This window comes from Eublepharis macularius, chromosome 15 (genome assembly GCF_028583425.1).
Source record: "Eublepharis macularius isolate TG4126 chromosome 15, MPM_Emac_v1.0, whole genome shotgun sequence".
Classification (NCBI taxonomy): Eukaryota; Metazoa; Chordata; class Lepidosauria; order Squamata; family Eublepharidae; genus Eublepharis; species Eublepharis macularius.
This window is the reverse complement of record NC_072804.1, coordinates 52,097,388-52,122,601: the sequence shown is the minus strand read 5'-3', so window position 1 is coordinate 52,122,601 and position 25,214 is coordinate 52,097,388. Positions and strand designations below refer to the sequence as shown.

The window sequence follows — 25,214 nt, the reverse complement described above, 5'->3', positions numbered from 1 at the left end:
CCCCACACTTGCTGAGAGCCACGTACCACCAGCGCTCGCGGACCGAGCGGAAACTCCTGCCGCTTGCACAGCTCAGGTACCTAACGGAGCTCTCAGTTACCAGCTGGGGAAGAGAATGCAGAAAAGAGGACAGTGATGTAGAAAGAAGGGAGAATGTTTGTTCCAAATGTCTGCTCCTTTCCTACCACCCCCTTTTGCTGGTGTTTAATCATTAGGAAGTGTGTGTTCCTTCCAAACTGGAACACGCCAGGTGTTTCTCCACAAAAGGGGAGTAAACACAGAACATATGCGAGATATGCAAGAAACGCAACATGCGCAAGAAGTTTCCACATCTATCTTTTAGAATTTGTGTCCTTTGACTGCGGCCCGCATTTAGGGGGCAGCGTGTGCTGCAGTTTCATGGAAATGGAGGGAGAACACAGGACATGGTTGCGGGAACAGTATTCAAGATCTCAACTTTCTGGTTTTTTTAAAAAAAATATAAAAAGCACATTTTTAAAGCTTATGGTGTGGATATAGGCTTGATCATGTGCCTGACTGTCTTCTGAAATCTCAGAAGCCAGAGTAGTGCTTGAATAAGATTTTCAGTGGGTCTTTGCTTCTCCCATGAATAGCCAAACCAGAATAAACAATGCAAGAGAGCAAAAGAAAAGGTGCAATAACTTATGATAAATAAGTAGGATTATGCAATTAATGTGTAAATAATTTCTATAGATTGCTCAGGCATCAAGTTCTTGGTGCCGACTTTCTTTTCTTTTAATGAGGAGCACACACAGTCCTAGATATATTACATCATTCTTCTTTTCTTCTGCCTGGTTTCCCCCTTCACGGACATAGATGAGAAAAGGAAGTAGAATTAGCCTCCCTTCTTCTGGGGATTCTTGAGGCTTTTCCTTTTTCAGTTCCCATCTTGTCTCATCTGGGGAAATGGGTAAGGTTGCCAATTGGCGAGCAGGGCCAGGGAGAAAGAACCAGCCTGGCCTGCTTCTGCCCTTTTTCAAGTGTTTTGCTTTATGGCACAGAATTTAAGGTCACCTGCTGATGGCTGCAGGTGCGTATGCGCATCAGACACGGTTGCGGCCCACCCCAAAGTCTTTGAGACAGTTTGTTCTGCAACTAAATAAAATGAAGAAGAAGATGCCTCTTCATTTATGAAGAAGAGGAAAACAAGCATTGTGCAGGATGGAAAAGGAAAGTTTGAAGGGCTGCCCTGGCCACTCATGAAGCTACCTACCTGGCACCCCGACCAGGCATACTGGGTTGTGAGGTTGATCACTTGGTTATTCTCAGGACGGATCACAGACTCCTTCATCAAACAATCCTAAGGAAGAGGGAGAAGGTCAGTAGAGTTGGAACTGAAGCCCCAGCCTAAGGGGATCAAATGCAAAGGGGGGGGCTTTATTTATTTATTTAATTTATTTATAGTCCGCCTCTCTCACTGAGACTCAAAGCAGATCTCCCAGTGTGAGTCAGTACAGTTAGTTTCAAAGACATCTCAATAAACAATGTAATAGGCAGGGCTTTTTTTCAGCTGGAACGTGGTGGAAAGGAGTTCTGGCACCTCTTGAAAATGGTCACATGGCTGATGGCCCCGCCCCCTGATCTCCAGACAGAGGGGAGTTTAGATTGCCCTCCACGCCGCTCCAGCAGGGGGCGGGGCCGCCAGCCATGTGACCATTTTCTCCTTGGGCAACTCACCGAGTTCCACCACCTCTTTTCCCAGAAAAAAAGCCCTGGTAATAGGTGTATATATGCAAATTTGCAATGCTTTAAGACAAGCAGGACTCTAAAACAGAGTTGAAGAATACTAAAGAGAGCAGAAGCCATTCTAAGACTGATATTAAACAACATGTAAACTAGCCAGTAGAATCGTACTTACTTATCCCTCTACTTATCCATCTTTTCCAGGAATTGTTCCTGAATTAAAACTGGATCAACATTTCAGGGCAAAAACCCAGATGCAATCCAATTTTATTTAAAAGCAACTGAGAAAGGGGGACTTAAATCAAGGCAGCAGCCGTGAGGAAGAAGTTTTTTCTCCTTTCCTGTAACATTGTTCTAATCTAAGTTGCCCCCCTGAAGCTGTTATTTGCTCGGGGGGGGGGGGGCACAGGTCCTTTTTGAGCACGAAAGAGTTAAAATTATCCACCTAAAAGGAACCCCCACCTCCTGTGCTGCTAATGAATAAGTGTTCTGGGAGACCCTCCTGACTGAAAGGAGGTAGTGACTCATGCAGAGTTGCAATAGGGCAGCCTCCTCAGGGGTGGATAATTCTGTTGCATCTCCATGTCAAGACTGTGTGTGTGCTCTGATTACACCTGAAGCGGAAGCAGGAAGAATCACTCGCTCCCAGTCGAGGAGGCAAGGGCAGAGCCATGACTCATTCAGAGACACAGCAGGCAGCAGGTTCTGTCAGTGCACATGTTGGTCTTCCAGGAGACAGGAATGGATTTCTTTTGGCACAGTAGCACATTCCAGCACACAGCCTGGAAACAGACCAAGCGCCTCAGTTCCAGGCAAGTCAGCACACTGTGCTCTGGACCTGGATGGCTACCTAAGGTGGGCTGAGAGCCAAGAGGTCCCAGGATGGATTTGTGCCTCATCTACCCCTTGCCCACCCCTCCTGTTGGAAGCTTGCTTGGTATGCCAAGAACCCAGATTGACTTCTCTGGCAGAGCAAACGTTTGTGAGCAAACAACTCTCAGCACTGAGCCTTAATAACCCAAAGCTGGTAGCTGATGCTCAGATCCCCGGAACTGCTGCATCTAATCTCACACCAGAAAGCGCACAGAATTACATCGCACAAGAAAGGGATCCTGCTGCTCCCTGACATCTACTATAATCATGGAAATTATGTCAATTATGTGCAGCAGAACTATGCAAATATGTTGCAGCTTTGTAGCTCCGACAAATGTTTTTCATGAGCTTCCCTCTGTGCTGAACAAATTGCAGCTATTCAACATGGCCAATTCCAGCTTAAACCAGCTTGGAGAGAAATCTCAGCATCTTGGTCCTTTGAAACTGAAAAGCAGTTTCTTCTTCCAAGCAATTACTTAGCAGAAGAACCCACTGCTGGATGAAAAAACTTCTTACGTTACTCCAGCATTTTATCAACAGGTGGATAATAATATTCAGCATCTATGTAGCATTTCTGGTTTGCAAATTGCTTTGTGTAAATTATCTCACTAATCCTTACAACAACCTTGTTAGGTAAGTCCAGGGGTCATTTCGTAGAAAAAGAGCTGGAGGAACTCATTAGCATAATGTATTAGCATAACTCATTACCTTATGTCATGTCCCTTTCCATCACCGGAAATGGTTCATTAGCATAACTGATTTGCATAAGCTACACCCCCTGACATCACCTATCCTGGCTGTTTTGGACCCAATCCTAGCCAATCAGGGCTGAAATTGGGCCCAAAATGGCAAAAAGGGGCTGAAAATGGCCGAAAAGGGACCCAAAATGGTCAGGATCGAGCCACTGCTGAGTGGGAGAGTGATCCACCACCTGTCAGAAGCCCAATCTGGGCCGTTTCCACCCCAATCCAGGCTGAAACGGGCCCAAAATGGCCGAGAGTCAGGTGGGCAGGGCCACCTGTCATGTGACCTCTTTGGGGAACTGCTAGAACTGCGTTCCTGTAAGTTCCCCCTCAAAATGAGCCCTGGATAAGTCCATGTTACCAGCCCTGAGCTAAGGCTACCTAGTGAGTTTACAGATGAGGTGAGACTTAATAGTTTTACATTATCTGCTTAAACTGGTATAACAGCTATGCTCCTTTCTCAGGGAACGTGAAGTGCCCTTTAAGAGGAGGTGCTATGAGGCTTTAATAGTAAATTCTCAGCACCTTCATCAAACTACAACTCCCAGGGGGGAAGCCATGACATGTAGAAGATCAATTTACATCCCATCCATCTGTAAAGAGCTTTCAACAGTGTATAATCAGGGAAGGGGTGGGGCTATTGCAGCAGTGAAAAGAGGGAAGCTATAGGGACGCCTGCATTTCCATAACTGAAGCACCCTCACCAAACTACAGTTCACAGGATTCTCTGGGGGAATACATAACATTCAGAGTCTCTCTACATGAGACATATGATATGTGAAGAACACTTCGGAGATGCAATGTTAGCTGGGAAGGGTAGTTTTAAAAGACAGAGCCGGCGGCCACAGGGCAAAGGCTTTGCTATACACTGGAGCTCTGTGAAATGCCAGAAGGGAAACTTCAGCGCATTATAACCTCTCCAGGTCCAAGCCTGGTCTGGGAAGCAGCTCCAGCCCATTTCCACTCCTCGCTGGGATCCCACATAGTTTTAGATTGGAGAGCTGAAATTGACAGAGCCTTCCAGGAAGTGCAAATGAAATTGACAAATGCTGTGAGGAGCCACCTGAGCCGTCTAGTGAAGAGAGACTGATGTAAAATCAGTGAACTCGTAAGACTTCCCTGGATGTAACCCCAATTGAATTGTTCTGAGTAGACCCGCTTAGGGTCGCTCTCCAAGTTAATAGCGTATATTCAACCTCGGTTTCTACGCAACTGTACAATGATGAACCCACTCATTTCTGATGCTATGTACCATTTGTAACCTGGTAAGGTGGCCTCAGGCAGGCAACAGATTTTGGGTGACAAAAACCACCAGCATCTTCACTCCTTTCCTTCACCTTCACCACGCCATGGGTGACCACACTGCCGGACACCCCTCAGCCCTACCCCAAAATGTAAGCAGCCAACACTGATTTCATATTTGCTTTGGTATCTGATGAAGGGAGTGCTGACTCTCAAAAGCTCATACCCTGGAAAGCTAATTGGTCTTTAATGGTGCTACTGGACTCCAAACTTGGTGCCCTGGGGGACTTGAAATACAGTGCAGCAAGGTGTGCTAATTTTCAAGACACCTGGAGGAATGAGAAGGGAAGCAGCTGATGCCGTTTTGGTTCTTGGGAAGGAGGGTGGGTAGGGCAAGGCAAGGTGGTAAGATGGCAGCCAGGGCCAGCTGCTTCATAGAGCAGTCCTTGGTGGGAACAGCACAGACAGATCCACGCAGCACTCAAAAGAGAGGGAGGAGGGATGCAGCTGAACAGCTACTGAAAACTGACCTTATTTCCCTTTTTATAGACAGCCGGCCACTGGGACGGATCATCAAAATAGAGAAGAATGTTCTCGCAGCATTTAGCCTTCAAAGAGAAGCAGAGAAGGGGCGATTAAGATAGGAGCTGTATCGCCCAGAACTGGGGGAAATGTGTAAAAATTGGGGTTTGCCAGCCTTTTTAAAGAGGGGGCTAAAAGGGAGAGATGTCTAAAAACAACAGACTTACCTCTGGGTAGCGGAATCGGAAGTCCAAGCGCCCATAGTCGGATAGGAAGCAGAACCGAGTCAGGAATACCCAGTCCTAAGGAAGAGAAAAATGACCTCTGCTTCAAGACTGGCTGTGCTGTATACCTCATCAGTGACACCAAAAATGTGGGGAGAACCAAGGAACAGAACAGGAATGCTTTCTCTTGATGTGGGCCTGATGATAGTTCTAGGGTTGCCAGCTCCTGGTCGGGAAATTCCTGGAGATTTAGAGGGTGGAGCCTGGAGAGGGCGGGGTTTGGGGAGGGGAGGGGCTTCAGCTGGCTATAATGCCATAAAGTCCACCTTCCAAAGCAGCCCTTTTCTCCAGGGGAACCGATCCCTGTCACCTGGAGAGCAGTTGTAATTCCGGGGGATCTCTAACCACCACCGGGAGGCTGGTAACCCTAGGCTAGGCATTTGCTGGGAATGCAAAGTTGGAATGGTCCTTCCCTACATGGAGATTGTTTGGACTTTGCACAGAAGGGAAAAAAAAACAGTGTAGTGGGGAAAATATTTATTATTGTGGAATGCAGTAAAATGTTTTTCCCACTGCACCATCATGTGCCCACCTCTTTTTCATACTTTGCACTGGACATCCAAGAATTCTAGACTCAGCACGTCCTGCCTTTTACACATGGGAGGGTGGCAATTGAGGAAATCTTCTTGGAGGCCCCCAAAGGCCATTTTTCTGCAAGCCTCCTGAATCTGCCCACCCAAGCCTACCCAAGTGTGCTGAAAAAGAAAATCAACCCAGTTTGAGCATTATATATTAGGAGAGATTACCCTAAACCTGACCCATCCTGAAAATTATAAGTGTGTCAGCAACCTCTGCTTGGCTTCAACCGGTTCCTATAAAAATTTTTACTACTTGGCTTCCGAAAGAATAAATAACATCTCAAACAATCCCCATAAAATTGCATCTATTATGCAGAAAGCATCGGAATCGTTAATTTAATAGAGCGCAGTGCACCAATGAGGCTGATTTGTAACACCCGTTCACTCATAGACTTACCCAAAACAGCATCTCTTAATTGGTTTTGGCCGAAGCCTGACCCCATATAAGTAAGGTTGGGTTGCCAACATCCAGGTGGGGCTTGGAATTCTCCAAGAATTACAATTGATCTCCAGATTACAAAGATAACGACAGCTTCCAAGGGTGATTCTATAACATCCTATCCTTGCTGAGCAATGCCCCCTCCCCAAACTCCACCCAGCCCAGGCTCTGTCCGTAAATCTCCAGGAATTTCTCAATCCAGAGTTGGCAACCATAAGGGTGACCTGACCTGGGTTAGCTGAACAAGCATCCGAGGGGCTTTCCCAACAGAAGAGTCCATGACACATTTATACCACTGATTTATCACCTCTAACAAATCTGGAGAGGCAGTATATTAATTACATGAAGAACCTGTTAACTGTTTAAGTTATGTCCTCTCCCTGGGGAAGGCTGGTAATTGTTTGTTAAACAAGAATCCCCAGGATTATTTGGGGGAAACCACAACAGTTACAGTGATATAGTAGCAAAATCAAAAAAAGTCCAGTAGCACCTTTAAGACTAACCAATTTTATTGTAGCATAAGCTTTCGAGAATCACAGTTCTCTTCGTCAGATGCATGGAGGTCCAACAGAAACTGGTCAAATATAGAGGAGGAGAGGGGAGGGAGGGAGGAGAGGGGAGATGCAAACAACTCCTTTGATATGGAGACGAAAACAGCTCCTTTTGATGTGGGGATCAGTTTGCTTCTGTAAAGGTTCAGAGGAGTTAGCCGTGTTAGTCTGTAGTAGCAAAATCTAAAAGAGTCCAGCAGCACCTCCAAGACCAACCAATTCCACTGCAGCACAAGCCCTCAAGAACCACAGCCCTCCCCGCCAGATGCATCTGACAAAGAGAACTGTGGTCCCCGAAAGTGATATAGTAGATGTTTGCTATACTGATCTTTATTACACTATTTTAATATTTTTGCAATTTGCCTCAATTAGAAAGGCAGACGATAAATAAAGCAAATAATGAAATAAACTTGTGTAGCTATGCACCACATGGACCTGGATTGTTCAGGCAAGCCTACTCTCATCAGATCTTGGAAGCTAAGCAGGGTCAGCCTCGGATAGTATTTGGATGGGCGACTACCAAGGAAGACCAGGGTCGTCACGCAGAGGCAGGCAATGGCAAACCACCTTTGTTAGTCTCTTGCCTTGAAAGCCCCATCAGGGGTTGCCACAAGACAGCTATGACTTGAGGGCACATTCCACCACATATACACCTGGACAGAAACATGCATTGACACAGGAATCCCAGAACCCCATCCTGCATTCATCTGTTAAACATTTTGTTTCATTTATATTCTGCCTTTCTCACTGCAAGTATGATTTTTTTAAAAAAAAACCTTTTCCAGTCAATCAGTAGGCAGACAGATTAGACAATATGGTAACATCAGGCAATCCATAAGCGGACTCCTTGGTAACATTTGAATCTAATAGATCTAAATATTCATACTAAGACAAATAACGCGGTTGGGCTGGGATTGTAGAACTGGATGGGGGGAACAGAGCAGCGCATGCAAACCCATTTGATGGCAACAAGGCCATCTGTGTAGGAAGAACCAGTATAGGAGAGCCAGTTTGGTGTAGTGGTTAAGAGCGTGGGACTCTAATCTGGAGAACCGGGTTTGATTCCCCACTCCTCCGCTTGAAGCCAGCTGGGTGATCTTGGATCAGTCACTTAAGACCAGCAGGACTCTAATCTGGAGAGCCAGGTTTGATTTCCCACTCCTCCGCTTGAAGCCAGCTGGGTGACCTTGGTTCTGTCACCACCACTCTTCCAGAGCTCTCTCAGCCCCACTCACCTCACAGGGTGATTGTTGTTGTCGGGATAATAATATGTAAACCGCTCTGAGTAGGTGTTACATATCCTGAAGGGCAGTATATAAATCAGTCATTATCGTTATCGTTATCATCATTGTTATCGTGATCGTTATCACCATCACCATCATCATCATCATTATTAAAGGAAAGACTTTATTCCCAATAAAAGTCATTTCCTGACCTGAATCATTCCACCACACCCCATCTACAAGAAAGCCCTCCTGAACTGTTTTGCACATTTTGCAAAATGATAGCAGCTAATCAGATCTGAGAACAGGACCTAAAAGTATTGGCTGCTGTCTCTATGGGATGTGTACATGGGATCATTTAATGCAGGTATCCCTTCCCACATTTTAACATATTTTGGAGTGAGGGGGTGTGGAGGACTAACAGGTCAGATTTCCCCAATACCTGCTTTCTTTCATTCAGATAGATCAAGATGGGTAGCCGTGTTATTCTGTCTGTTGCAGCAGAAAAGAGCACAAGTCCAATTGCACCTATAAGACTAACAACATTTTTGATAGGGTATGAGCTTTCGTGAGTCACAGCTCACTTCTTCAGTATCTGAAAAATATCTGAAGAAGTGAGCTGTGACTCACAAAAGCTCATACCCTACCACAAATTTTGTTAGTCTTATAGGTGCTACTGGATGCTTGTTCTTTCAGTTTGTGTGGTACAAATTCTAATCTGCATTACTGATCATGAATTTGGAAAATGGGTGCTAACACTTTCTTTGTTTCATTAGTGTGCGATATAACTGCTTGGTTTTATTTATTCCTACCCCCTCCTTCCTCAAGAGGAGCTCAGGGTGACATAGCTTCACTCTGGGATATTTTAGAATTTTGAAATTGTTTTTTATGAAATGAAAGAAAGCCCTGATACATTGGCAACTTGAACAGGGCATGGAAGCAGATTAGCAGCCAACGGAGCAATCTTAAGCCTGGGGTAACCCCTGTCAACAATTCTGCTTCTATATCCTTGAGTCTCAGTGAGAAAGGCAGAGTATAAATGACATAAAGAAATAAATTCATTCTGCACCAGCTGCAGTATCTTTGTGGTCTTCAAAGACAGCCCCATGTACAAGCAGTCCCAAAGCTAGATTGTGCCCCACACTCCGGCCACTTTCCGTCCATGAATTGTACTTCCCCTCTTCTCAGTTAGCTGGCCTTCTCCTTCCCGACTGTGATACAGCCATTCTTGTCTCTCACTTACCTGACACCGCACAAGATATCAAGTCACAGTGCCCGTTTCCCAGGGCAACAGAACCCCGAAGCAACTACCCGACAGCCAAAACTACCTCTCAAGCCAAGTCAATGTGATGCCAAGTTACGCCAGTCTAAACCCACTGATTTCTATGAGCTTAGGCTGGAATAATTCTGAGAGACTGAACCTTCCAGAGGGAAGATGTCTATGTGCAAAAAGCATTGGATTAGCAGAGTGTGTGAAGAAGCTATATGAAGTTGGCTGACTCTGGAAATTTGTGTGTGTGTGAGGGGGGGGGGATTCCACATTTTCCTGGGAAATAGTATCCAAGGAAGCCAGCCTTTCGCACTCATACTCGCACCCATTTTCTCCTCAACAGTTAGGCCCGGGCCTATTTCCTTCCCCTTAAAATCCCCCATGTTCCCATGGCAACAACCCATGCTCAAGGTTTCCACGGTAACCGTACCAGAGGCTGAAGAAGGCAGAGGAAACAAGCAAAATCTGAGAATTAGGGCAAATGGAGGAGGAGGAATAAAAAGGGGGGGGGTCCTTTTTCACAACCTCTCTTTGCATGTCCCAGAGAATCCAACTGCAGCAACACCACAAAATCAAAGTCCCCCCCCCCCCCACATATACACATCACAACAGCTTGTAGGAACACTGATTTAAGGAAGTGTCAGCGGGGCCTGCTGGCCCACGTGCATCCTGCAAACAGGATTAACCTCACCAGGGCCCGTGGTAAAGCTTCCCCAAAAGTGGCGGTGCGAGGAGGCCTGTTTTTACACGCTCTCTCTATTCCGGGCCTGCTGTTTCTAGAGAGTAACCTTTCTAGCAGCACTGCGGTGCAGGGCTGTCAACTTCCTTTTCCCCCCTCCCTAGCAATGCTCTAGTGCCTTACAGCTGCATGACAGGTAGGAACCCAACAGCAGTGCCCTTTCCACAGCATGCCAATATGGTGATGGAGAAAGCACCATTGGTTGAATTTCTGCCTGCTGGGCAGGTGTTAAAGGCATAGAACCGTGGAAGGGGGAGAATATCTCTCAACTAGCAAAACAAAATAAAATTCACACACAGTTCTCCGTATCACTCTGAGTCAGAAAGTGCTTTAGCTCAACCCACAAGGAAGTGCCGGACATGCATAATACACAAAATGCTAGACAGCCTCCCACTTTAGTTCTGGCCAAAGAAAGTCACATGGTACCAGCAGCACCCAGAAAGATGGGATTCCAGGGGCCTAGCAGCCCTGTATCCTAATTCATGCTAACCAATCCCCCTCTCAGCACCCTCTGACTTCTCTGTCCCACCCCATCACCCACCAGGCTCCTACCTCTTTGGTGTTCATCCTCAATGTTATATAGCTACCACTTAATATAGTTTAACCACCCTTCTATACATGCAATTTCACAAATATTCAGACTGTAAATGGTGGGTGAGTGGTTCCTACCTTTCCACGGCAGGCGCTCTGTATGACCTGATTAGTGTATTACATGCTAATTGAGTACAAAAATGAAGCACCACATATGCACAAGGTGCACGCTATTACTCCAGATTACTTAATCTGAAATAAATACTGTTGCTGGCACTGTGTGTCACTACTACTGAGGATTATAATTGCCAGTTAAAACTGGCAGGTTACGTGAAACTGCTCTTTACCCAGCTGAATAGTAAATACGACAGGTGAGTCAAGTGGGATTATTAGTCTTTACAAAAACCCCTTAAGGATGTACTTAATATGACACGGTTCTGTGATCGCTCCTAGCATTGTTCACTCATTCTTTTCTCCCTACCCCAATAATTCCAGTTGCTGCTATGTCCCCCACAGTAAATAGCCATATCACCCTGCCTGTCACACTGTCCCACAGCAAAAATAGTAAAGAGTTCAGTAGCACCTTTAAGACTAACCAACTTTATTGTAGCATAAGCTTTCGAGAACCACAGCTCTCTTCATCAGATGCATCGTCAGCTTTAAAGAACTACAGCTAACTGCATCTGACGAAGAGAGCTCTCGTTTTCGAAAGCTGACGACACATCTGACGAAGAGAGCTGTGTTTCTCGAAAGCTGACAACACATCTGACAAAGAGAGCTGTGGTTCTCGAAAGCTGATAATGCATCTGACAAAGAGAGCTGTGGTTCTTGAAAGTTTATGCTACAATGAAGTTGGTTAGTCTTAAAGGTGCTACTGGACTCTACTATTTTGCAACTACACAGCTAACTTCTCTGGATCTATGACCAGAGCAAAAAGGCACTGAACCAGTCCCTTATTCCAGACGACATGACCAAATGGGCTCTCATCCACAAACTCTTATGTTGGAACAAAATCTCGTTAAGTCTTTAAGGTGCCACTAGATTCCTGCTTATGCCAGCCCACTTCACAGGCATCCCGTATCTGCATTCACGCATCTTCCATGTGCCATGCATGAATGTGCAAAAGGGTAAGGGAATCCCCCTTGTCACTGCACACCGACTGCAGGCTCCAGCATTCTAAAGGGATACAGGACACTGTACCATGGCCTTGAAGGCGCACCCAACCAGACAGGATGGAGGGTGCCAAAGTTTACAGCGCTTTGCAATGAAACGAACCCCAGGATGGTCAAGCTTCAGCCATAGGAAAGCCTGGGCTTTTCAGCAGTGCCATCTGTGTGGAGCCTGAGGTCACAAATAGCACCCCCCATTTTCTTGGTGGGGAGAGATGGACTCCCCCTCATCCTCCATCAATAATGCAGCACGAATACAAAATAACCCAGCGTGGCTTTTCTTCCTCCGCTCCCCCCATCCGAGATAGATTGTGAAGGGGGTGGGATGCAGTTGGGACCCCCCCCCCGTCCCACATCGCCACCCCAAGCCCTGCCATATCCTGGGCACCCAGGATGGCCCCCGGCAGGCAGAGAGAAAAGAAAGCGCCTTGGCCACCATTTGGCTGTGCCCGATGCATGTCAGGCGGGAACCAAAGGGGGGAGGATATATGGGGGGGGGGGCTCGATCAAGCCAAATCGCGGGCGGCCGCCCCCTGCTCGGAGAGGGAAGGGGTATGAATGGAGGAGAGGGCTCGATTGCCCGGGAAGCGAGGGGGTGGCATCGGGGGTGCCCTGCGCAGCCCAGCGCGCCTTGCAAGCGCGGGGGCCGGAGGGCGCGCAGGGCTTGGAGAGGCCCGGGTGGGATCCGCTCCCCTCGAGGAGGAGGCAGCCCCCCCCAGTCGCCCCTCCCCCCCGTGCCCCGATGAGCAGCTCACCTCTTTGGTGCTGATGTTGCCTCTCACGTATTTGCCCCAGCTCGTCTCGGGCAGCAAAAGGAAGAGGAGGAACTGGAGGGGGGCGAAGAGCCGGGCAGCGCCGGGCAGAGGCCGGGACGGCTCCATCCTCAAGCCCACGGCCGGCTCCGGCAGCCGGGCTCAGCTCCCTGCGCGCTCCCGTTTAAAGAGACAGGATCTCGCCCTCGCCCCCTACTCCAGGCAGGCGCTGCTTCCCTCCGGTCCAGAATCCGGGGCATTTGCAGGGATGGGGGGGGGGGGCTGCATGAGGCTCCCTCCACCCCCCCTCAATTTGGAGGAGATTGTGTGTGTGTGTGTGTGCGCGCGCGCGCTGTCTTCCCAGGGTTGCCAGCTCTGGGCTGAGAAATTCCTGGAGATTTGGGAGGGGTAGAGACCTGGGAAGGTTGAGTGTAGTTCCACAGAGTCCACCTTGCAAGGCAGATGTTTTCTCCACGGGAACTGATCTCTGTCACTTGGAGATCAGTTGTAATTCCGGGGGATCTCCAGCCACCCCTTGAGATTGGCAACCTTAAGGAGATCTACTATGTCTAAACTGCAAAGGAGCCACAGTATTGAATCCGAAGATATTGATCATTCCGATGGAATAGATCCAGAGGAGTTAGCCGTGTTAGTCTGTAGTAGCAAAATCAAAAAGAGTCCAGTAGCACCTTTAAGACTAACCAACTTTATTGTAGCATAAGCTTTCGAGAATCACAGTTCTCTTCCTCAGATGCATGGAGGGCAAGAAGAAACTGACATCTGACGAAGAGAGCTGTGGTTCTCGAAAGCTTATGCTACAATAAAGTTGGTTAGTCTTAAAGGTGCTACTGGACTCTTTTTGATTCCGATGGAAGGCTACAAACTGCACTGCCCCATCCACTCTGCATTTTCCCCAGGTTCTCTCTTTTTAAATTGTACGCTCCTCCGGGCAGGGACCTTGTTTTGCCTAAGTAAAACAACTTGAATTTGGTAAACTCATGGTCTCTTCCAAACAACAACGGGTCCTTCATGCCTTTTCAAATATCAGATTTTAAATTTAGGTGATCTGACTTTTAAAGGGATCTTTGCCAGGGATGGAGATCGGAGTACCAGAGTAGGGCTAAAAACATTCCTAATGTTGACACTAATAATCTTGCAACACACACATGGGCTAACATCACTACGGATCTCTGTCCAACTCTCTCTAGCCATTCACCAAAGCTCTCATAATTTCACGCTTATTTTTTTTAAATAAAATACAGGTTTGCCTTGAAAATCCAGACAATCCTCCATTTCAGGTTAACCAAAGGAGAGACGATGCAGACTTGATTTTCGTCATCTTTTCCAAATTTACACAATCCAAGCCACAAAGGCCTTTAGTACAATTCTGACCATTCATATACTTGCGCTCACATACTCAGTCTCTCTGTTAACTACCTAAAACAAAAGTCCAGCAGCAACTTAAAGACGAAAAACATTTATTTATTGTTTTTTATTATTGTTATTTATTATTGTTATTTATTATTTATTGTCTATAAGGTGCCACTGAACGTCTGGTTTACTTTGTTACAACAGATTAACAGGGCTATTCCTTTGCCATTAACTACTCAGCTATTGAAAACAGGTCATTGTTTCAAACCTGTTCAAATCAAGTTGGATTTTTTTAAAATTCCAGAACTTGGCAAAGGAAGCACATTTGTACATGTAGGCACGTCTACAGCTCTCAGCTGTAGATGCACAATGGCCAGAGCCTGGATCCAGTTACATTTCTAAGCTCTGACCACAGTATTGTCATGTAGGTTAAATCCATAAAAAGAAGTAAGGGCTGTCCACAGATCAAAGAATGTTGACTTGATTAACCAGAAGTTATTCAGCTGATTGATCAAATGCTCAAATAAATTTGCCCATTACCAAAATGTCAAAATAACTGCTATTTATTGAAGGAAAATCAATTAACATCCATTTTTTTAATTATTGATGGCAACCACTTGTCTTGAGCTGTTTGGGGGAAGTCTCCGTGGGGCAGCCAAGTTAACCTGTTGCGTAAAAAAAAAAACCCCAAAGAAGAGTCCTGTGGTGCTTTAAATACTAACAAATTTATCACACCATAAGCTGTCACAAAAGCCACCTGGTTAGCAAAAGTATACAACTTTTTAAAAAATGGAGTTGAAAAGACACAGTCTGGCCTTGTGCTTTTCCAGCAACATGCAGGAAAGCAAAAAACCCCACAGATGCAAACAAAAATCCCTATTTCCCCCACCCCCTGATCGTTTAGCAATCTTGGCATATGGAACACAAGCTCACACACCATGCAACTGTGTTCACCACATCCTCAAACCTCCAAAGCCTGAAATCAGCAGATGTGGGCCCAGCAAAAAACCACAAACATTCACTTCCCTTAGAGCGGGATTCTTCCAAAATCCTATTGATAGAACTAGAAGTGTTGCTAGTGAAGACGAGGTATGGAATCCAGAGAGAATTGGCACAGAAATTAACTGAGGCAATCACTCTGCGATGTTCTCTGCCCACTCTCTCTACCTTTACCCTTTTTTTGATAGACTGAAAAGTCCCATACTCTCCCACTTTTTGTCGTAGGAAAGGTGCTCCAACTCCTTAAACATTACGGTTGCCCCGCTTCCGAACCTTTTCCAGCTCTGCAATGTCCTTTTTGAGATACATCCACCAGAAGTGTGCATAGTGTTCCAAAAGAGGCCACACCATTAACTTTACACAAGAGCATTTCAATATTAGCCATTTTATTTTCTGTCCCTTTCCTATTAACTTCTAGCATGGAATACCACACATCAGTATTTGTATCTCCAAATGTGGTGAAGGTCGCTGTAGTTCAACAGAAACCTTTCAAAAACAAAATCCAATGGGAGGCTGCTGAATTGGAATTCATATGCAAATTTGACTCTGTCAAGCTGGGACTGAATAGGGACTATGAATGGTTATCACATTATCACAGGTAACAGATTTCCTTTACAGAGGCGGGGTCTGGGGGAGCCCAGTGGCGCCTGGCGTGGGCTTTCGGGGACCACAGTTCTCTTTGTCTGATGCATCTGACGGGGAGAGCTGTGGTTATCGAAGGCTTATACTGCATTGGAATTGGATGGTCTAGCTGTTTTACTGCTGCAAACTAACAGGGCAAACTCCTTTGAAGCCTCACCCAAGCCAAATGACCCCAAAAGGACACCAAAAGGAGATGTTTACATTTACTAGCAAAGGAATGTTTTGGTTGCACCCTCCCTCTCCCCCCCTAACTGCATCTTCTCTCTCCTCCCCTCCTCCTCTATATTTGACCAGTTTCTGTACCATGCATCTGACGAAGAGAACTTGATTCTTGAAAGCTTATGCTACAATAGAATTGGTTAGTCTTAAAGGTGCTACTGGACTCTTTTTGATTTTGTATCTCCAAAGAGCCTCTACACAGACCAGACCAGAGACTTTTGGGAATGACTATTTTTTAAGGCTGTGGAGTCACTGGGGGACCAAACTCACCATCCAGTATACCAAGGAACATTTTCCTCAATGCTCTTTCAGGATCCAGCTTTGACAAAACCTGTCCTGCCACTTTGCAGCAGACATCACCTATCTTCAAATAACCTCCCTGTGAACCCCAGCGTGGTGCCATCCAAGAGGAAATGTTTGCAAAGAAAAAAAAGGGAGAGGTGAGTTTGCAAAACAAAGAATGCTCAGGTGGGCAGGAAACCTCATATCTGACAATGTAGTAGAAAAGAGCAAGAGTCCAGTATCTGAAGAAGTGATAGATCCAGGAGTTAGCCGTCTTAGTCTGTAGTAGCAAAATCAAAGAGTTCAGTAGCACCTTTAAGGCTACCAACTTTATTGTAGCATAAGCTTTCGAGAATCTCTTCGTCAGATGTGAGTGAGCTATGGCTCACAAAAGCTCATACCCTACCACAAATCTTGTTAGTTTTATAGTCTTGCTCCTTTCTGCTGCTACAGACAGACTAACACGGCTACCCATCTTGATCTAACTTACAATGTGAGGAAGGACTTGCTAAGGATCTCTGCAGATAAGAGATCTTTGCCGCAGGAGACTTTGGGGAAGATGGGATTCTTTTCCACAATTGCAGAAGGAAGCAATTTCACTATCGAAAACAGTGAGACTCGCTTGGGATAAAGGTATGTGTTTTTTAAAGGGCGAACAATTCCACCTGAAGCAACAAGGTGTAGGACAGCTACCTGGTAAGGACTGGAAGAGCCGACAGGTATATCTGACCAAAGCATTGCAAAGAGAGACGGGAATCTGTGCTAAGTTGTGATAGACCAAAAAGCCAGATGTGCCCATGACCTCTTCAGATCCACAGCTGCTTCTGGCCTGTGGCTGGAAGCAGAAGGAGGTATCTCAGGGACAGAAATAAAACAGAAAACAAAACCGCCATTCACTTCCCTTTCAACTACAAAATAAATAATTTTTTCAAAATCATTCTTGTTTCAGTTTCCCACACTAGCTGGGAACAGAGATCATAGAATACCTCCACATCGGTTGTCTCTCCGAGACCTAAGCTCTTTGTATCAACAGCAGAGGACCACAAAGATCCAAGAAACAGGTAGGAAGGAACTTTTATCTCTGATAAGGCACCCCCATCAACCTGCTAATAGCAATCCCTGCTATCTATTGAACAATTGGGTTAATGATAGAACAATTAAAAAGAAAGAAGTATGAGTGGTCCTTGGGATACTGAAATGTAGCAGGGAGGGAAGAAGATAAAGCCAAGGCAGATAAGGGTAACACTTGGCTGGAGGTTGCCAGTTGACTAGCGGAGAGTGGGGGGACTGCCCTGGCTTGCTCCTATGCATTTAAAAGGACGTTTCAGAATGGTAACCTGCAAATGCCTTCAGCTTATGTTATTGTTAAGCAGGAGGCACCACTGTTTGCAATGCTTAAGGTTAGGCTTAGCACCTTGGGTGATACAGTTTGTGTGACTGCATGGCAATTCTGGTATTGTGTGTGGTACAAGAAACCCCCGTGTAAAATAGTCCCACAAAGGAAAAACTGTTCTGAAGGGACGAGAGAACGTGACAGTGGGAAAATGTCGGTGCGGGTCATTGTATTCGTTGCAACAAAAAAATGAACAAGCATTTTATGGCACTTGGAAGACTAACTGGTTTTAGCTCTAGAATACATTTTTGCGTACTAGCCCAGCTGTTGCAGATCATATAATCTATGAGCAATGAACAGAAGTGGCAAAGTGAGACAGCAGATGGCAATTCTTTTTTCTCATGTGTGGTATGTAGAGACATTTATTTGTTGTTTTGTTACAATTCATACCCCCACCTATGGATTAATACAGTAAAAACAGCTCACCAGCTTTTTTTTAAAAAAAGGATATGTCTATAGAAATCAAAATCTTCCCATGCTGACTAATAAATCCAGAAGGTATTCAGAAATTCATTTCATATGACACACAATGGTATTTATTAGAGCCCAAGCACCTTTTGAAAAGAAATAAACCTTTGGAAGTAGGAAGTTTGGAACAGAGGCAAAGTTGGGGCAAGTCCTACCTGGAGATCTTGGAGAGTCCTTGCCCTTCATGGTAGATCAGTGGTTGTCAAACTTTTGAAATGGGATCTGCCTCTAAACTTACTCTAGTTTTTGGAACTCACTTGCAAATAAGGTTGTCAACAGGGATGGAGAAAAAAATGTCCTGCCTCTTGATGTAATAGCAGTATAATGAGAAGTTATTAGGTGATCCTATATATTTCCATGCCATGAAAAGCCTCAGCAGCCCTTTCCCATACATTACGCCTATTTAGAGAGGAAGTGAAAAATAGAAACCTTGGCAGAAGTTTTGTTTCTGATTTTTTTAAAAAAAAAATTCTGAGCATTGATGCAGCATGGAGGCTATTTTTAAAGATTCTATGGAGGGGGTAGACTTTGTGGTGGCAATAAGTATTCAGCCATTTAGCAACCCCATTAGCTGTTCTGTGTTCTCTCCATGTGAGCAACCAGATCTCCACCTTTCCCTTTCTGAAGCTCCTCTGAATACCAGTTTCTGATTGTCCTCCAATCCAGACATTTTCCCAATGGGTTTCAGGGATGGCGGATTCCAAGGAGGGGTGAGAGATGTTGGTTCCTAACACTACTAAGTACTCCCAATCCTCTAAGCATTATGAAAGTTAATCGATTTGCACTACTTATTGTCCATCTTCCTCTTTGAGACTCAAGGCGGATTATACATTGCAAATCCCGCAATCTACAGGATGAAACGTCTAATAAGCAATGCAATATGACTAGGATTTAGGCTTACCAGTTGCCCATTGACGGCATGCAATCTCCCAGGGGTTTGCTGGGTTGCAAACCCCAGTGGCAAACCCCCCCCCCCCAGCAATCACCCACCACTGCAGGCAACCCAGGAAAGCGTTCACTGGGCATGCTCCAGGGGGCATGACGACATCACTTCCTGATGTTGTTGTGCTGGCTGTGGGCATGCTCCTGCACTTTGTTGGGGCCAATTTTGGCCAGAATTAGCCCCACATGAAGCACAGGAGCATGCCCATGGCTGGCGTGATGACATCACTTCATCATGCCTTTCCAGGAGCATGCATGCAAAGTGTGTGTGCGAAGAGGACTCGTAGGGTAAGTCCCGGGTCCCTCACCTCCCTCCTGGGAATCCTACTAGGATTACAGAAATCTGAAACAATGGCTAAAGTATTAAACATGGTATTACACAGGGACATTGCCACAAGGTTTCATTTGGGGGGGTGAGCGTACGTTGAACAGTTATGTAATGTTTCTCCTATTTACAAGTATGGAAACAGAATAATAGAAGACAACAGACTCCTCCCACATGTATGTTAGAGGAAAGTGCTCTATGTGTACAAACCCTGGACTTCCTTGGTGGTCTCCCATACAAGTACTAATTCTATGGCATGATACCCTACCAAGGTCCCTTGGCTCCCCATATTCCACCCTTCCTCTCTCCCCAAAATCTCCGGGAAATTCCTAATCCAGAACTGGCAACCCTACTCTTCCCCCATGTGGGAGTTGGCTAAGCACTTGCTTCCCTGCCCTGTGTGGGGCTCGGACTGCTGGCTGGCAGTGGCTTGCACCTGCCCCTTGGGTTTCCAACTCCAGCTTGGAGAATCCCTAGAGAATTGGGGGCAGTGTCTGGGAACAGCAGGGTTTGGAGAGGGGAGGGACCTCTGAGGAATATAGTGCCAGTGTCCACCTTCCAAAGCAGCCATTTTCTCCAGGAGAATTGAGCTCTATAGTCTGGAGGTCAATTGTAAATCCAGAAGGTCTCAAAGTCTCTCTACACAAGACACTCATGTAGGGAGATGCAATGTTAGCCAGGAAGAATAGTTTAAAAAGACAGAGCTGAAGGTTCTGTCAATTTCACCTCTCTACAGGAGGGTAGTTTAAAAAGACAGCCTGCAGAGATGCTCCTCAGAGCATTTGTTAATTTCATCTTCGCCTCTCTGAAGGCTGTCAGTTCCACACAGCCCCTTTTTGGGGAGGTGAGATGAAATTAACAAACCCTTTGAGGAATGATCTCTGCAGACTCTGTCTTTTTAAACTATCCTAGTGTAGAGAGATGAAATTGACAGAGTTTTTGTCTTTGCCTTTTTAAACGACACTTCTCGGCTAACATTGCACCTCCCTACCCTTGAGCATCCTTGTGTAAGATGTCTCATGTAGAGAGGCTCTCAGGCCTCACCTAGAGGTTGGCAACTCTATCTCCCCCACAGAGGTCTCAGTCCACTCCTCACTTGAGGCTGGGGTGTCCCCAATGGGGGGGCAGCCCCAGGTCATTGCCCCTCCCCAGGACTTTTCCTTGTAGCCTTAATGGCCAATCCATCCTGGCTTCCTTGGCACAGAATGTAAACTATTTTGATGCAGTTAGTTGCAGGTGGGTATCCTGGAAATCTAATTGGTCTTTAAGGTGCTACTCGACCTGAATCTTGCTCTTCTATTCAGATGCAGAAACTGGGCTGGGGGGGGGGGGGGAGGAATTGATTCTGGGGATGTCAGTAAAACGGTGGTTTCTAAGTGATAACCAAGTTCCCCCAATGTCCTTTGGCTCTAGGTTTCATTGACTACTGAAGGATTTTGGAATCGTGGATTCTGCTCACACAAATGGGGAGCCTGGCCCTCTTCCTTCCTTCCTTGGCTTTTGTGCTGTTGAACACTCAGGAGACAGGCGCCTACGGCTTCAGGAACTGCATCCAGACCATGGGAGACCCAGGGAATTTCAAGTGCATGCAGCGCTTTCTGAAGTCTGTCTCCAGCGCTGTGGATGACCTCCCCAGCAACACTACAGTGATCAACGCCTCCCACAATTCCATTTGGTCCTTGCCTTATGGGAGCTTTCGCCACCTCCCAGAGCTGCGGATCCTGCAACTGAGCTACAACAAAATGAAGAGCATAGAAGATGGTGCCTTTGAAAATCTCACCGCCTTGGAAATGCTCAACCTCTCCTGCAACCATCTTGTAGGTGTGTCCAAAGATGTGTTTCGTGGCTTGGCTGGCCTCACCCATCTCCTCTTACACAATAACCAGCTGAGAACGATTCATCCAGAGACATTCAGTCCGTTACAGAACCTTTGGAAACTGCAGCTCCAGTTTAACTGTTTGGGGAGCTTCGGCGAAGTGGTGCTGGGAGTCCAGAATCTGACGAAGCTGGAACATCTCAATCTGTGCAACAATAACCTTGCCTCCCTGAAGTCAGATTGGGGGCTTCCTGATTGTCTCTCTACCCTCCTGCTTTGCAACAATTCCTTGTGGAGGGTGGATGTGAAGGGGCCCAAGTTCTTGCGAAACGTGAAAAAGTTGGACCTTTCCTACAACAAGATCTCCAACACCTCTTCCTTTGCTACGGTCAGCCTCCGGAATCTGAGCACTCTGAAGCTGATGGGAAATGAAATAGACGTTTTCCACCTCTTCAATATTTCTGACCTACGGCCTCATAGCTTGGACTACTCTGGACTGCGCTTACAGAACTTTCTGCAATTGGAAAGGGTGTGCCAGCAGCTCAGGAAATCAAACCTTTCCCTGAATCTACATTTGAAAAGCAATGGTCTCAGGAACCTGAGCAACAATGTCTTCTCCGAGTGTCCTCCTATCCAGCTGCTGGATCTCTCGAGGAATCGCCTCAAGACGGTGGGATGTGTAGGGGGACTGTTCAACTGGACAGCGTCTAACCAGCTGCAGACTTTGACTGTCGAGCACAACTTGTTAAATAAACTAAGGTTTTGCTGCCATGGCAACAAAAGCAAGTTGGAAGAACTAAGAACTATCTCCTTCCGCTTCAATCGCATCCTCTCGGTCAGTCCATACGCTTTCGACTATGCACCAAATCTGGACAGTCTCCATCTCAACATAAACAACATTGCCTATCTGGACAAAAGAGCCTTGAAAGGTCTGAACAAACTCAGGGAGTTGCGCTTAGACAACAACCTTTTAACTGATCTCTACTACCTCAGCTTTAATGACCTGACCGAGCTCCAGACACTCAACCTCCGGAACAACCATATTTCTGTCCTCTTCCCAAAAATCTTCCACAGCCTTGGGAAGCTCCGTATCTTGGACCTGGGCGGGAATAATATCCGAAGATTGACCAACAAGTCATTAGAGGGATTGTGGAATCTCTCCAATCTCTATTTAGATGGCAATCGTATTGAGCACATTAACTCAAATTATTTCGTCCCTGTACAAAACACTCTTAAAGTGCTGGACTTGAAGAGCAATAAGATAACCTACATCAGCATGAAGCAGCACAACAAACCTCCTTTCTCGTTTCTGAGCAACATCTACGATCTTAAGCTTCAAGGCCAGCAACCTTATGGTTTGAAAATCATCCCACCCAAGTTCTTCCAGGGCCTTACCTCTTTGCACAACCTCTACCTGTCAGAGAACAAGATCCTCTCAATTTCTCCAGATGCCTTTGATGACCTGGGACAGCTGAAGTATCTCACCTTGGCTGACAGCAGTAATGGCATGGGGAACTTTCCTCCTGGTATATTCAAAAGTCTTAGAAACCTGACTAGCCTCAACTTGGAGAATGCTGGCCTCCGCACATTGACCATGGAGGTCTTTGGCAACCTCAGTAGACTCCGCAATCTTCAACTAGGGAAAAATGAGCTGCAGATAATTAACAGCAGTGTGATGGAAAATCTGACCTCTCTGAGATATCTTGACCTTCGCAAGTGCCCACTGGCTTGCACCTGTGATAACATTTGGTTCCAGAAATGGTTGAACAACAACCAGGTGCAGGTGGTTTATCTGTACAATTACACCTGCAATTCTGGGCAGCATTCGAGTTATGTTTATAGTTTTGATACCCGTGTCTGCTTCCAGGATGTGGGGAAGTACCTGTTCGCAATTACCTTTCCTGTCCTATTGCTTCACATGCTACTGCCTTTACTCTACCAGCATACCTACTGGCACTTAAAATACTACTTTTACATCTTGAGAGCTTGGGTCAACAATCGTTGGAGACAGGAGGAGGGTAAGCATTACAAATTTGATGCTTTTGTCTCCTACAACTCCACCGATGAGAATTGGGTACTGGAGCAGCTGGTACCCAGCCTAGAGGGCGGAGAGGCACCCGTCTTCCGACTGTGTCTTCACCACCGGGACTTTCATCCAGGAAAGTACATCATAGACAATATAGTAGATAGCATCCACAACAGCCGACATACCATCTGCATCATCAGCCGTAACTACCTACAAAGTGAGTGGTGCTCTATGGAGATCCAGCTCGCTAGCTACAAGCTCTTTGATGAACTGAAGGACGTCCTCATCCCTGTTTTCCTGGAGGACATTCCTAAGTGGGAACTTTCCATCTACCACCGGATGCGGAAGGTGATGTTGAAAAAGACATACATCAGTTGGCCCTCCGACCCTGAGGCTCAAAAACTGTTCTGGGCTAAACTAAGATTGGCTTTGAAGGGTAGCAACTCAGATGAGGAGGAAGTAACACATTGGTTTGATAAAGAAGGGAAGCCAGTCTTGGAATCCACTTCCAAGATGGAATAGGTTGATTTGCTCCAAGACACTAGTGTTGAGAACTCAATGTGGGAACGTTAATTTTTTAAGACAAAACTGATCTATGTGTACTAATCACAGGCTCATCACGAGTGACAAAAATGTGTATGTTGTAGAGACCAGGAGGAATACAAAGTCTCTGTGTGATCTGTACAGATGTACCACTGCACTCCCTTCGAGATCCATGTTAATGAAGGATGAGGGGCAGACTAGATGTGACGGGTGTCCCCGGGTCTGACCTGCACACTCCGCCACTAAAAAATGCTTTGAGGGCCCAGTCACTTTAAAACCCTTTTAAAATGGCACCATCCAGACCTCTGGATGCTCTCATGTCCACTTTGGGCCCGACTATCATAGAGGGAGGGCAGGATTTGCCTGCCCTGCAACAATGTTGTACAAAGACAGCGTTATTCCTCCATGCCATAGGAATGAATGGAAGTCATTAACTGATGTGGTAGAAAGTGAAGGGGTGTTCTGGGACATCACTGGAGTGTGGGCTAATCTTGGTCCATGACTTTGGTACCCCAGTGCTCCCAGCAAAAGGGAATGGGACAGAATTCTACCTGATAATGTAATTAAAAATTATGTAGGAAAGCATATATGAAACATCAGTGCAGCCTAATGATGAAATACTTTGAACCTGAATGTTTATATAGAACATGATTTAAGTCTACATGTTGTTCCTTTGTGAGCTGCATCATTTGTACATGCATTCCTTATTCTACCAAACAGAAAGTCTTCCTCTGTGGTGAAGGAGAATGTCACAGTTGATGCTGAGCACACCAGAGACAGCACCGACTGTGCATACAATTGTCCTTAGGGAATCAGAATGCAAAAGAAAGAAGCGGGATTCCCTTCAATAAACCCTTTGCTCTTACAGGAGTATTAGTTTCAAGGCTGTCAATGGTGATTATGAGATTATGACTTCTAAGCAGCCTAGAGCCATTAATTAATTAACCTTTGGGAAGGAGAAGGCAATGAACCTCTGAAGGTGTTGTTGCATGGCCAGTCTGTCCACAAGAGATTTCCAAAGTGTATTCTCCCTTAATTCAGGAACCAACCAAGTTGATGCACAAGTTTCCCCAAGTTCTCACTCCCCCATTTCCCACTTTCACTCTCTAGGCCCCACAACCCATTCAATAATGTGTGATGCTATATAAACCTCTATCTCAGGAGTCCAAACTTTTGTCATATTGCTATTTGCCCTTCTGGTAAAGCCCCGAGAATTAATCAGGCTGGGGCAAATCCTATGTGTGTTTACTGCAGCCTCCTCCACACATTCTGGTGCCCCTCTCCCCGATAAAAGACACTTAAAGAGGTGAAAAGCAAATGAAATGGTATCCGGAGACAGTAATAGGCCGAAGCCTGTGGGAGGTCAATCGTTGTGTTCATTGATTTTGAAAATTTGTATGTCGCCTCTCCATAGAACCTGCCTGAGATGGCTTTCAAAGTAAAACATAACAATGTAAAACATTATTAATTGAAATCCAGCATTAAAAGTTCAACCAGAACATAAAATACTGAGCAACTTAAAAATGAATTTAAAAGTTTCGAGGCTAAACGCACAATAAAAATGGTAC

At 45.8% G+C, this 25,214-nt stretch overlaps 2 protein-coding genes across 2 annotated transcripts in view; one reads left to right on the top strand and one right to left on the bottom strand.

The window, feature by feature from the left end:
* TMEM145 (transmembrane protein 145) overlaps positions 1 to 15,241 on the bottom strand; it is a 34,815-nt gene extending 19,574 nt beyond the window's left edge. Inside the window, exons 1-6 of the mRNA XM_054998943.1 lie at positions 15,196 to 15,241; positions 12,624 to 12,781; positions 5,312 to 5,386; positions 5,093 to 5,170; positions 1,235 to 1,321; positions 2 to 103 (exon numbers count right to left, since the gene is read on the bottom strand). Coding sequence (XP_054854918.1) covers positions 2 to 103; positions 1,235 to 1,321; positions 5,093 to 5,170; positions 5,312 to 5,386; positions 12,624 to 12,781; positions 15,196 to 15,241 — 546 coding nt within the window. The remainder of the gene's footprint in view (position 1; positions 104 to 1,234; positions 1,322 to 5,092; positions 5,171 to 5,311; positions 5,387 to 12,623; positions 12,782 to 15,195) is intronic.
* Positions 15,242 to 17,176: 1,935 nt separating this feature from the next.
* LOC129343367 (toll-like receptor 13) lies at positions 17,177 to 24,293 on the top strand. Its single transcript, XM_054999545.1, has 2 exons — positions 17,177 to 17,194; positions 20,675 to 24,293. Exon 2 carries the CDS (start codon positions 20,725 to 20,727, stop codon positions 23,623 to 23,625), a length of 2,901 nt encoding a protein of 966 aa, XP_054855520.1. The 5' UTR covers positions 17,177 to 17,194; positions 20,675 to 20,724; the 3' UTR covers positions 23,626 to 24,293.
* Positions 24,294 to 25,214: the final 921 nt, after the last annotated feature.